This window comes from Octopus sinensis, linkage group LG13, assembly GCF_006345805.1.
Source record: "Octopus sinensis linkage group LG13, ASM634580v1, whole genome shotgun sequence".
NCBI lineage: Eukaryota > Metazoa > Mollusca > Cephalopoda > Octopoda > Octopodidae > Octopus > Octopus sinensis.
This window is the reverse complement of record NC_043009.1, coordinates 40,855,050-40,869,733: the sequence shown is the minus strand read 5'-3', so window position 1 is coordinate 40,869,733 and position 14,684 is coordinate 40,855,050. Positions and strand designations below refer to the sequence as shown.

Below are 14,684 nucleotides of genomic sequence, written 5' to 3'. Positions count from 1 at the left end.
AAGTTTCTCCTGTCCCTCACCTTTGTTGCAATGTGGGTGAATGTGGCAAGGATGGTTCATGTGAATGGGCCTGCACCTGTAAATTGAGTGGGAAAGGATGAGACAGAGGCACTTGTCTTTGTGGTCAGGGTGACTGTGTTTGTTGTAGGGTTCTACGAATAGCCCTCAGAGGTCTCCCCAATCCCTCACCTTTTGGGGAATTATTCGTTGTTATATGTTACCCATTGTTTTTGTTGTAAAACTTTGTATGTATGTGTTTCTTGTTTCTGTATACCCTTGCGGCCAATAATAAAGTTATAATTATTTTCATATTGCAGTTTGGCAGAGTGGAACATAAATGGTCTGAAATTATTGAGTAACAATGATGTCTACATTGAAAGCACTTTCATTGTTATGGTAGATATTTTCCAACTAGCCGATTCTCAATCTGCAGTCATCGTTTACTTCAATGAAGTGTCCCTTGGTTTAAATGGATTGGTTTTTAATTATTGTTTTTTTTTTTATTAATTTCCTAGTTCTGTCATAGAAAAAACAACATTGCCACTGGCCTGGGCACAATTTTACTGTTACCAACTAAATTAAACGCACGCATACACACCTATCTATTTTTAAATGAAAACACCTTTTTAATTATATTACGTGAGTCTTAAGAGACACGTCCAATTAGATTAATTACACATTTTTTTCACCCCTAGTACATGTAATTCATTTATTAACATGTTACAAAACTTATTTGACAATTGTGATTGATTACATATAAGTTTTGTTTGATCACATTCAAAACTCTGAGTAAAAGCACTGAACTCACAGAACTGCACAAAAGACTGCTGTTAGCTAATTATGGTTTCAATATTTCCAAATTATGTTATGCACTCATTTTTTATGGGTTTTTTTTTTTAGTTCCTAATTATAGTTTTGTCACAGAAATTCAAAATATTACCACCAAGATCTTACTTTTCTGCATTGATGATGATGAAATTTAGTTTAATTGTATCCCTGGTAACACTTGACAGAGATATGCAATGCCATATTGTGGGATATTAGATACAATATCATCTACAACAATGTAAGCTATTGTTTAGTATTCCTTCTTTCTGTGTGTATAAAGACATGAAGCAACAGCATATTATATGCCTACAGATATTAAGCAAAATGCAAAAGAATTTTGTGCAGTTTCTATACTTATCATGAAAGAGCACGTCAACACATTGATCATTTGCTTACGCAATTAATAATATGTGACATTATGGTAAAGGAGTTGCTCTTTGCTTGATTAATTACATATAATTTAATATTCAAATTAAGTAACGATGATCAGTAATTTCACATCCATTGATTTTTTTTCCTCCGCTTTTTAAAACTTATTCACCTGAAATGTTATCGACTTGTTTTTTACGTATATATTGACTAACTTAACTAATTTTTACCTCACATAAGTGAACTTATTGTCTTCATTTTATTTATTCTCTTTTCCTATCAAAAATTTTGTCCACGTAATCCAAATTCCAGTAGAACAAACATCCAAGGAGTAAAAGACTTCCCCAAGCCATTTTATGTCTTCTATATGTAAAGGTACCGTTAGTTTTTGTCTTCCAACGTTGCTTTGTTTAATAATAGAAATAACTATCATGTTATTTCTAAATGTACCACTGAACCAAAGTGGTACAAACTTGTTCCACATGAGTATTCAAAGATAGGTGAGAACAACACCACATGTGTCCTTTTGTTCATTTATGCAAAGAAAAGAAAAATCATGAAACAGTGCATTTTTTTTTTTAGCCCCGTCCCCTACCGCCACTTACCTCCATATTCCAATCTGTATCACATATCAAATATTGATCTCTTTTGAACCATAAGTTAGTGGTTATCGTTGGTATTTCAGAAATTAGGGTTAGGTTTAAAAACTTATATTATGTGTTTCCAAAACATTATTGAAGAATAGCTTGGTTTTGTTGTTTGTTTTTGTCAAAATCCACCAAAAACAAAAAAAAAAAAAGAAGTCTCCTGATAGGATATAAATTTTTTTTCTGCTGATAAAAAGGAATCAGGATCCTTTGAGAGTTCTTGAGGCCTTATTTTAGAAGTAGTTTTTTTAAAATATTTTCTGATAAGATAAAGGTGGAGTGGTGTTGACAGTGATCAAAATAGCTTGGAAACAAAGCATCGTGTGATATATTTATCATGTTGAGTAAAATGTTAGCAACGTTTTGAAACACGAAATTCACCACAACATATTTCAACAATGTGGAAATTTCATCCATCAAAGCAAGTACAATCAACACATTCTTGCCAACAAGTTACAAGTTTGTTTATTTTGGTGACGTAAAAATCTGAAGTTCTGGAGATGATGAAATGCATTTTCAGCATCGATTTGATTTTTTAACTCCTTCTCTCAAAGGAAACCATCAAGGTGCTTGAAAAAGTGGTAGTCAGTAGGAGAAAGATCTGGGGAATAAGCTGGGTGGGGAAGAACTTCATAGCCAAGTTCCTTCAACTTGAGCATCATTAGTGAAACAGGTGGTCGAGCATTGTCATGAAGAATGATTGGCCCTCTTCTGTTGACCAGAGGAGTAGCAGTTTTCCTTTCATTTTGGCAGTGTTTCTGCAGTAACTTTTTCCAAGTTTTATTGTGGATGAATGCAGCAGTACTCCACCAAACGGTCACTATAACCTTCTTTTCGAAGAGCTCGGGTTTAGGGAAGATTTTTGGTACTTCATTTTAGTTCAACCACTGCGCAGAACGATTTTTACTATTGTACAGAATCCACTTTTCACCGCATGTTACAATATGGTTGACAAATGGATCGGTCTGGTTACAAAGAAGAAGCGACGAGCAAACTTCATATCTGTGCATTTTGTGATTTTCATTCAAATCATGTGGTACTCATTGTCGAATTTTTCCGATTTTCTGGCTAACTTGAAGTTCTTTTGCCAGTTCTTCTGTGCTTTTATTGACCGTCATCGATGATAGATGGGCGTCCATTATGCTTACAATCTTCAAGGCTCAGGTCTCCACTGTTAAATCGTTTAAACCATTTTTGGGCTGACTACTCACTGGTTCACCATACGTTTCATTGATATCACGAGCAATTTCAGCTGCTTTACATCCTATTTTGAAGTTGAATACCGAAATTGCTCGAATATCGCACTTTGACAGTTTCATTTCAGATGATTGTAACAAGGGTGAAAAAAATATCAATGTTAATTTATTGATGCCTTTGAGCATGTCAATGTCTGTATTAACAGACACTTAGAAAAAAAATTAAAAACTGAAAATCTGGTACAAGTTGTTTCAAAACGTTGCTTGCTTTTTACTAAACCTGATATATATATATATAATATATATATATATATACACACATGTATATATATATACACACACGCAAATATTTATATACACACATGCACACATATTTATATACACACATGCACATATATATATATTCACACACACACATATATATATATATTACATATTTATATACACACATGCACATATATTTATATTCACACATGTAGATACATAGATATACACACACACACACACACACATATATATATGTATATATATACATACATGTATATATATATATATATATATACATACATGTGTATATATATATATATATATACATACATTTGCCTTTCAAGTGCTGTGTTTTTACTGAGATCCCCCTTTTAGTAGAAGGAATAGCTATATCTCTTTGACTGCTATTTCTAAATTCGGTGTGTTGGTGAGGCAATTCGTTGCTAAACCCTTAATTACTTAGTATTACTTATATATATATATATATACATACATACATATATATATATATATATAACATACATACATATATACACATACATACATAAAAACACATATCCATGCATACACACATAAATAAAAGAATGTGTGTGTATATAAATATCTTCTCTGCCCATTGTTGCTGGGAGGGTCATATATGTAGAGTCCTCAGGCAGCTTGTCTTCCATAGGGTCCTGTGAGGAGCATTGATTAGCCTTTTCAGCTTGATTCCCAAGTGTGTCCAGCTAAGACTTAGTGTATTATGTAGCCATCTCATTCTTGCTCTACTCTGAGGTTTCCTGCTGGTTAGCTTGGCTTGCAGAATCTGTCTTGTGATTCTTTCCACCAACATCCTGATCACTTGTCCATGGTACAAGAGCTGTAACCATTGAATGGGAAGAAGTTTTGGCTTGACCATTTGAGCCACTTATATTTGCAATCGTACTCTGTCAGTCATTACCCAATGCCCATGACCATAGGCAAAGATAGGCACAATGAAAACCAAATGAAAGCTAATAGTGTGTTTGGCGCTTTCATCAACCTTTCCCCTTCTGTGGATCGAATGCAGGAGCTGGTACTCGTATATGTAAGTATAGATATGTGTATGTGTGTGTATATATATATATATATTGGCTAAACTGGCAACATGACCAACCATCCCATAATACAACTATATATATATATATATATATATAGATAGATAGATAGATAAGATAGCTATATATATGAAGGGGTGCTGAGAAATTCCTGGCTTTGGGTAGAAGAAAATACAAGAGGATCATTTGATGATGATTTTATTCAACATATTCCCTCCCAGATTCACAAGGTTATTGCAGTGGTCCTTCAGTTTTTCTAACCCCTGTAAAAAAGAGCTCAGAAAGGTTGGGCTTCCAATCAGGTCTTTTGCGATACCCTTAAAGCCAGGAACTTTTCAGCACCCCCTCATGCATTCTAAAGCAGAATTAAATAGAAAGCTATAGCATTTGCAATGTTCTGACAGTTACCTTCTGAAGTATTTCATGTTGAAGGACAATGGCTAATATATATATATATATTTTCTCCACATACACTATTTTTGAAACGCGTGTTTAATAGTTTTATTTTGGTTTTTTTCCCCCCCTTTTTTTTTTTTTTTGCACATTCTGATTTTACGTCAGGAATCTCAAAACGTTTTAGAGAATATGAATCTCATTTCAATTGTTTCTTTTACAATATGATCTTGAACATTCAGACTCAGCTCCACTGACTGCTTTTGGCAACCTTAAAGTGTTTTACTTTGGACTTTAGTTGAAAATTTTATTTTTGATTCTTTATTTTGCAACTCTCTTTCCTTTTTATTTTTTTTTTGTATTTAAAATGGATTTTTAATAAATAATTGGATAAAACAAAAACAATTGTCCTGTCTTTTTTGCAAAGAAAAAAAATCTTTGCATCAGAGGTTTTGGAAATCCAAAATACCCAAAATGCAGGTAAGGCTATGTGAGTGCTACAGGAGGACCACTTTTAGACTTCTGGTTCGATAATAGCATGAGTGAAGAGCCTCACGCGGGTCATGTGTGAGCATGTATATGTTAAATAAAATGAGACAACAAAGCCAAGGCAGTGTGAAAGTTCTAGGACATTTATAAAGAGAGATGTAGTCTCACAGCTGTTTTAGGAATATGAAGAATATCCCGTCATCAGAGATGATATGAGAGTTAAATAGAAGGAAATAGTAGGGGTCAATATAAGGAGTTAAATTGGAAAAGATGGATATAGGAAGTATAAAGGGAAATATAAGAATAAAAATATATGTTGGATGCTACAAGCAACTTGTATTTTTATTTTTATTCTCATATTTCCTTTTATACATCAGATACCTCTCCCATTCCAAAATAGCTTCTTATATTGAACTCTGCTATTTCCTTCTATTTAACTATCTCATATCATGGACGCCATGATAGATCGTTAGCTCCTACATGCATTTTTTTCTCTCCTTGTTTTTTTCTGTGTATCTTTCTGTCGAAGAGCGTAGGCTCGAAACGTAAAAGACTTTTTTCTATTTCTATAGAAGGAAGGGCATCCAGCCGTAGAAACTCTGCCAGATCAGACTGGAGCCTGGAGCAGCCCCTGGCTTCCCAGACCCCGGTCGAACCGTCCAACTCGTGCTAGCGCAGAAAACAGACGTTAAACGATGATGATGATGATGATGATTACTGAGCGCTATACTAATACATTTGTTTGTTTGTACTCCACCTGCCTTCGTCTTTTGTTTATTTTCGTAAACTTTCCCCGTTATATCTCATATCATCTCTGATGAAGCTGTAAGACTACCTCTCTCTTTATAAATGTTCTAGAAATTTCACACTCCCTTGGCTTTGTTGTCTCATTATATTTAACACACATATATATATGTATGAATTTTTCTATCACAGAACAGTACATGTTTATATATATATATATTCTTTTACTTGTTTCAGTCATCTGACTGCTGCCATGCTGGACCACTGCCTTTATTTGAAGAAATCAATCCCAGCACCTATTCCTTGTAAGCCAAGTACTTATTCTATCAGTCTTTCACCGAACTGCTAAGATACGGGGACTAACACAAACATATACAAATATATACGATGGCTTCTTTCAGTTTCCATCTACCAAATCCATTTACAAGGCCTTGGTCGGCCCGAGGATATAGTAGAAGACACTTGCCTAAGGTGCCATAGAGTGGGACTGAACCCAGAACCATGTGGTTGGGAAGCAAGCTTCTTGTCACACCTGAGTCTATATTTGGGCGAATGGTTAAGATCACATCGTGACCACGAGTTCCTGGGCTTTGTCACACACTGATTCTGGCAATGTTAAGGATATATAGAGAAAAAATGTGTAATTGCCATTAGTTGTGCCTCGTTCGACACATATATATAACATGTTTGCGGAATACTCAGCCTGTTACACGGTGGTTCAATTCATAGAACATGTGACTCGTCTCATGAAACTGAAGAACCAGACCTGCGTTTTATGCCCGCACCAAGTTGCCAAGGGACGCAATCTTTAAAACTTTTTACGTGAGTTATCGCCCTTAATTTTTATTATTTTGTTTGCAAAATTCTTTATACGAGATCGTGTATTGAAGCCTATTCTGTTATGTCTGGGGAGAGTCATTTTCTTTTTGTGCCTTATAATGGTTTGCAAAATTCTTTATACGAGTTCGTGTATTGAAGCATATTCTGTTGTGTCTGGGGAGAGTCATTTTCTTTTTGTGCCTTATAATGTAACACACTCACCGTAAAATTTCCACTTATTTCTTATTTTTATTTTCCTAAAATTTTTGTTGCGTCTTGTAACCCTTTCAATAGTCTTGACTCTGATATTTTGTTATTTTATCAAGCCTTAAAAAATTGACTCTCCAATTAGACGTGAAATCAGAACGTCAAGAGACGTAACAAAATACTTCAAGATTTCTCTAATATTTTACCACCTACCATTTTTGAAGTGAAAAGAAAACTTTTTTTTCACTAGGTGCAAGTGTGGTAAAAAGCTTGCTTACCAACCACATGGTTCCAGGTTCTGTCCCACTGCATGACACCTCTACTTTAGCCTCAGGCCAACCAAATCCTTGTGAGTAGATTTGGTAGACGGAAAGTGAAAGCCCGTCGTATATAAATATATTCATACCTACATATTATATATCCGTGTGTGTCTTTGTTTCACCCCCCCCCCGATCACGTCTTGATAACCAGTGTTGGTATTACTCTTTTACTTGTTTCAGTCAATTGACTGTGGCCATGCTGGAGTACCGCCTTTAGTTGAGTAAATCAACTCCAGGACTTATTCTTTGTAAGCCTAGTACTTATTCTATTGGTCTCTTTTGCCGAACTGCTAAGCTATGGGGGCATAAACACACCAGCATCGGTTGTCAAGCGATGTTGGGGAGACAGAGACACACAAGCATACACACACACACACATATACGACTGGCTTTTTTCAGTTTCCGCCAACCAAATCCACTCACAAGGCTTTGGTCGGCCCGAGGCTATAGTAGAAGACACTTGCCCAAGGTGCCATGCAGTGGGACTGAATCCGGAACCATGTGGTTCGTAAGCAAGCTAGTTGCTACACAGCCACTCCTAAGCCTATATGTTTACGTCTTCGTAACTTAGCGGTTCGGCATAAGAGACAGAGAATAAGTACTATAAAATACATTGTCTTTTGGCCTAGAAGTAACCGACATCATCATCACCATTATTATAAATAAATCAGCAAGCTAGGAGAATCATTAGCATGCCGAGAAAAATGTTTAATGGCATTTTGTCACAAAGTGAGATAGGGGTTATGAGTGTAACCCACTATGGGATATCATTTATCCAATATACTGCCAGTGAAGTACACAGAAAGGCTAATACATAAATATGGGCGAAGGTAAAATGTTTTACCTCAAATTCATAATACAAAATAAGAAAATGGAGGAATAGATTTCTTTCAATCATCAACTGCATATTACCTCAATACATCTGACTAATATGAGCATAATGAGATACTCTTATCTACAGGCTGAAACAGCTGTAAGATCCATTTTATATTTATATGTATTGTTCTTATGGTATCATCTTACTGATGTGTACTGTTTTATTCTGTTTGATCTGGATGTTCCTAAATTATTAGTTAATAAATTATATGAATTGGTATTATCGAGCAGTTGATGATTGAAAGAAATCTATTCCTCCATTTTCTTATTTTGTATAATGGCATTTTGTCTATGTTTTTATTGTTCTAAGTTCAAATTCCACCGAGATTGACTTTGCTTTTCATTCTTTTAGGGTCGATGGAAATAAGTACCAGTTGAACACTGGGGGGTCGATATAACTGACAGACCCACTTTTCTGAACTTGCTGGCCTTGTGCCAAAATCTTAAATCATTATCATTACAAAGGCAGTGAGCCAGTAAAATCAATAATATGGCAAACAAAATGCTTACTGGCATTTCTTTCGGCTCTTTACAATCATTCAGATCCTGTTAAGGACAATATTATCTTAAATCATGGCCCCATGCCAAAATTTGAAACCATTATTTATGCTCTTGAGACTCACAAGGCCCAAATATCATAGAATAAAATAATTAAGAAAATACATCATAGAATAAAATAATTAAGAAAATACATGAGAAATGTTTATTTTTGTTAATTATTTAACTTTTTTGTTTGTTTTGATGAGATTTTTTATTTGATATCAGAAAATATTTAAAGGCCCTTAAAATTTTTTCCTTACTATTTTTCTTATTCAATGACAATATTTTTTGGTTGTTAAAAATAAATAAATTATAAAGTTTCCTAAGAACCTCTATTTCACTTTTTTTTTTTTTTTTCAAGCTTCAGACTCCCTCCCAACATCAGTATCTTCACTGGTCATTAATTGTTGTAAATGAAAATTTATGATGGGATCAGGCTGCTAAATGTATGGGCGTAACCATATACCCCACCCAAATCTTAAATGAGATTACAAAAGGATTTGAAGAGGGAATAGCTGCAAACTGATGTGATGATGTCTCGAGAGTATTTTAGGGGATATGACATATTGAAGGGAATGAAATTTATACAAAATGACAAATGGCAAAGATGGTAATGATGACATCTAGATTGTTCCCAGGTAATAGTGTTGTATATGAAAGAGGGTCTAGTTAAGTGATAGTCCATTTCCACTGTCCCCCACAAAGACAAGCTGAAGCCCACCGTTTCTCCCAGGCTTTCATCGACGTTGCCGATGAAATGCTTTGTATTAACGATACTGCACCGCATCGACTACATTCGCGGACCGGCTCTGCTGGTTTTTCACCAAGGTTGATCTGACGAACTATGTCATACATCTGTTTGCTCTCCGTCGTAATGTCTGGTATAGTCATAAACTGCTGTTTTTGTTTACAGCTATACACGTAGTTTGGTTCGACGCCAATCTGAAATGACTGCGGTGTCGACTGGTGGAATATCGCGTAGCCTAACGTGTCTTGACTGAACGTCTGACGTGTATTTCTGATCATCACTTCGCTGGTGAGGTGACAACAATCACTGACAAGACCCTCCTCATATTCAACACTACCGCCTTCCTTTACGCACAGCCAGGCTTTCGTTAACAGTTTGAATAGATGGGACATGCACTCAATTGAAGAGTTCATAGTGAAAAACGGAAGGCAATTCGGATTGATGTGGCCCCACAGGCGTATGATGACAAAGAGTTCTCGCAGCACACTTAGAACAGAACTGTCTCGAATGAGTAGAGAACCAGGTATGTCCGAATATGACTGTTGCAAAGGTATGGAACCCAGGAGATGAAGAGTAAAATCAGCAATCCACTGAATTAAAGGCTGGAAAGACTGTAAAGAGGCTGAAACAAAAGAGAAATATGTTAAATATTATCATATATGTGTATATATATATGTATGTGTGTGTCTGTGTTTGTCCCCCTAGCATTGCTTGACAACCGATGCTGGTGTGTTTATGTCTCCGTTACTTAGCGGTTCGGCAAAAGTGACCGATAGAATAAGTACTGGGCTTACAAAAGAATAAGTCCCGGGTTCGAGTTGCTCGATTAAAGGCGATGCTCCAGCATGGCCGCAGTCAAATGACTGAAACAAGTTAAAAAGTATATATTATTATCCGTTTCGCGACCGTTGCCAGCACCGCCCCGTTTCGTGTCCGTTGCCAGCCTCGCCTGGCCCTCGTGCCGGTGGCACATAACAAGCACCATCCGTTCGTGGCCGTTTGCCAGCTCTGTCTGGCACCAGTGCGGGTGGCACGTAAAAAGCACCCACTACACTCACGGAGTGGTTGGCGTTAGGAAGGGCATCCAGCCATAGAAACACTGCCAGATTTGACTGGGCCTGATGAAGCCTTCTGGCTTCACAGACCCCAGTAGAACCGTCCAACCCATGCTAGCATGGAAAACGGACGCTAAATGATGATGATGATGATGAAGGCAGTGAACTGAGTTGGCAGAACCATTAACACACCAGGCAAAATGCTTGGTGGCTTTTCATCCGTTTTTACGTTCTGAGTTCAAATTCTGCCACGGTCGACTCTGCCCTTCATCCTTTTGGGGGTCAATAAATTAAGATCCAGTCGAGCACTGAGGTCAATGTATTCGACTAGCCCCCTCCGCCAAAATTTCAGGCCTTGTACTTATACTAGAAATAATTATTATCATTATTATTATTATTATTAAGGCAGTGAGCTTGGCAGAATTGTTAGCATGCCGGACAAAATGCTTAGTGGCATTTCGTTCACCATTACATTTTGAGTTCCAATTCTGCTGAGGTCGACTTTTCCTTTCATCGTTTCGAGGTTGCTAAAATAAGGTTCTGTGGAGGCACATGGCCAAGTGGTTAGAGTAGTGGACTCGCGGTCGAAGGATCGTGGGTTCGAATCTCAGACCAGGCGCTGTGTGTGTTTATGAGCGAAACACCTAAGCTGCACGCGGCTCTGGCAGAAGGTAATGGCGAACTTCTGCTGACTCTTTCACCACAATTTTCTCTCACTCTTTCCTCCTGCATCTTGCAGCTCACCTGCGACAGGCCTGTGTCCCATCCAGGTGAGGAACCTATATGACAAGTAAACTGGGAAACCAGCCCTAATGAGCTCGAGAAGGAACAAACAACAACAAAATAAGGTTCTGCCATGGGTCAGGCACCGGTCTACTGGGAATGAAGGCAAGGAGTTGGCTCTGGACTTGCACAGTTCACTTTCAATATCAGCCTGCCTAATACCAACTCTGATGCTATGACATAAAGAGATCCATTAAAATTATATGTTATGTTCCAAATACCAGCTGAATAACAGTTATTTCATTAACTTATTAAGAAACAAAGGCATTGCATTTCAACAGAAATCATCATCGTTTAACGTCCGTTCTCCATGCTAGCATGGGTTGGACGGTTCAACTGGGGTCTGGGAAGCCAGAAGGCTGCACCAGGCTCCAGTCTGATCTGGCAGTGTTTCTACAGCTGGATGCCCTTCCTAACGCCAACCACTCCGAGAGTGTAGTGGGTGCTTTTTATGTGCCACCGGCACAGGTGAGGCTGGCAATGGCCACGATTGGATTGGTGCTTTTTACGTGCCACCGGCATGAAAGCCAGTCAAGGCATCAACCATGTTCAGATGGTGCTTTTTACGTGCCACTGGCTCATGCTACATAAAAGGCACTCAGTCCACTCTGCAGGGTGGTTGGCGTTAGGAAGGGCATCCAGCTATAAAAACCAGGCCAAAACTGACACAGACGTCTGATGCAGTCTTCTGCTTGGCCAGTTCCTGTCAAGCCGTCCAACCCATGCCAACATAGAAAGGAAACACTAAACAATAATAAAAATGATGATGTTGGAAAACAGGAGATACCCCTACAGTATTATTGGTTAGTGCTGATATTAAATTATTGTTTATGACAAACTTGTAGGGTACTTACCAGCATCAACGAGGAAATCACTGAATTCTAAATTTGTCAGCAGAATCAATAATTCTGATTCACTGCTTTTGTTACAAAGCATTGATAGTTTCTCAGCAGGATTCTATAATGGAAAAACAAATTATATATAGAAAAAAACAGAAAATTTTAAAACAGTCTTTTACTGTGATAGTGCTATGGTACTGACTTGAAGGGTTTAGTCAAGCGAACGATCCCAGTACTTCTTTTAAAGCCTAGCCTAGACTTATTCTATCACTATCTTTACATTGAACTGCTAAGTTCCAGAGATGTAAACAACAGGACTGGACTCCAGTAGTCAAGCAGTGAGGGCCGACAAACATAAAGGTGGCTTTTCGTTTCCATCAACCACAACCACTGACAAAGCTTTAGTTAGCCTGGGGCTCTAGCAGAAGGCACTTGCCCAAGGTGCCACGCAGTGGAAATGAACTCGGAGCCATGTTGTTAGGAAGCAAATTCTTATCACACAGCCAACACCCTTTTCATACAAAACTAAGTTTTTAGCAATTGTTTCAGCAAGCGATGAAACAAGTGACAAATAATAGATTTTAGCCCTGGGCCAACAATTTAGAGGGGAGGGTAATAATAATTGTTATTCACTAGGCTGCTGATACAGAGAACATGCATTAGTGGACTCAATGATAAGAACATTATTACTTTTAGTCCAGGAAGATAGGTTCCTAGTTCAAATCCCATCTAGAACTTGGTACATATTGAGGAATATGATGCCTGAGGTTAACTAGAGATCGAACTGATTCAAGCACAAGCATCATCATAGCTTCAGCATCCAGTTAGCCAGCTCCTTGCAAACCGTCCAACCCATGCCAGCATGGAGATCAGCCATTAAAAGACATTGTAAATACATATATATAAACGATGAGCTTCTTTCAGTTCCTTCTGCCAAAACCACTCAAGGACTGTAGTAGAAGACACTTGCTTAAGGTGACACACAATGGGTGTGAAGTTGAAACCATGTGATTGAGAAGGAAACTTCTCAATCAAACAGCAGCATCTGCATCTATATCCTTATCTTTCTTTTACTTGTTTCAGTCATTTGACTGCGGCCATGCTTGAGCACCGCCTTTAGTCGAGCAAATCGACCCCGGGACTTATTCTTTGTAAGTCCAGTACTTATTCTATCGGTCTCTTTTTGCCGGACGTAAACACACCAGCATTGGTTGTCAAGCAATGCTAGGGGGACAAACACAGACGCATACATATATATATATATACATATATATGACAGGCTTCTTTCAGTTTCCGTCTACCAAATCCACTCACAAGGCATTGGTCGGCCCGGGGCTATAGCAGAAGACACTTGCCCAAGATGCCACGCAGCGGGACTGAACCCGGAATCATGTGGTTGGTTAGCAAGCTACTTACCACACAGCCACTCCTGCGCCTAAAATAAAAAGTGCCCCAGTTTCTGAAATCCGGGGCTATTTTAGCAGTCTCATGCATGTGGCAGAACTTACAGAATTGCCACATTAAATACTAACATATAAATAGAAACAAAACAGAACAAAAATCTGCTGTGAAATTTTTAAAGGAAAGTTCCTTGGTCTAAGCTGGTACATACATTATCTTGGGAAGATATTTGCCGTGGACGCAGAATTCCTTTAAAGACAGATGCGATTGTGTAGAGGAGGAGTTTAGCTTGACAGTCAGCTGCTAGATGGTAGCTGTTGGCACTACTTTTGTACAAAGCCATTTTGATGGCCAAAAGACGAGAACACATCAATTCTTGAACTGCTGTTGGCTGCTTCTGGAAGTTGTCGTTCAGCTTTTGACAAATGTCCTCTATCATACCTACAAAAGATAAGTAAACAGTTTCAATTCTTCTGTGCTGGTGTGTCTATGTACAGTTACTTACACTGCTGGAAACAGCGGCCAAATTTACCTGTATATTATAAAAAGAAGACACACTGGATAATGCAGTCGTAGATACAGAGAATGTCATTTCTGGAGTGCTTCTGATTATGGGCTAGATCGATTACAGTCGAACCAACACTAAACAACAACAAACACAAATATACATGTGTATATAAGTGTGTGTATACACCCACCCTACACATCATCGTCATCGTTTAACGTCCGCTTTCCATGCTAGCATGGGTTGGACGATTTGACTGAGGACTGGTGAACCAGATGGCTGCACCAGGCTCCAATCTTGATCTGGCAGAGTTTCTACAGTTGGATGCCCTTCCTAACGCCAACCACTCCAAGAATATAGTAGGTGCTTTTACGTGCCGCCGGCACGAGGGCCAGTCAGGTGGTACTGGCAAAAGCCACGCTCAAATAGTGTTTTTTACACGTGCCACCTGCACAGGAGCCAGTCCAACAGCACTGGCAATGACCTCAATCGAATGTTATTTTCATGTGCCAGTAAGGCGACGCTGGTAACGATCACGCTTGAATGGTCCTTTTTATGTGCCACCGGCACGGAAGCCAGTTA

General features: G+C 38.1%; 2 protein-coding genes across 3 annotated transcripts in view; one reads left to right on the top strand and one right to left on the bottom strand.

Moving 5' to 3' along the window:
- LOC115218526 (branched-chain-amino-acid aminotransferase, cytosolic) overlaps positions 1–3,253 on the top strand; it is a 478,054-nt gene extending 474,801 nt beyond the window's left edge. For both annotated transcript variants that reach the window (XM_029788393.2, XM_036508335.1), the window contains one exon: positions 318–3,253. In XM_029788393.2, the coding sequence (XP_029644253.1) occupies positions 318–359 (42 nt within the window). In that variant the 3' untranslated portion in view covers positions 360–3,253. The remainder of the gene's footprint in view (positions 1–317) is intronic.
- A 5,783-nt stretch (positions 3,254–9,036) lies between these two features.
- Positions 9,037–14,684, bottom strand: part of LOC115218565 (mediator of RNA polymerase II transcription subunit 16-like) — a 39,653-nt gene continuing 34,005 nt past the window's right edge. Inside the window, exons 7-9 of the mRNA XM_029788455.2 lie at positions 13,809–14,038; positions 12,212–12,314; positions 9,037–10,141 (exon numbers count right to left, since the gene is read on the bottom strand). Of these exons, the coding sequence (XP_029644315.1) occupies positions 9,441–10,141; positions 12,212–12,314; positions 13,809–14,038 (1,034 nt within the window). The 3' untranslated portion in view covers positions 9,037–9,440. The remainder of the gene's footprint in view (positions 10,142–12,211; positions 12,315–13,808; positions 14,039–14,684) is intronic.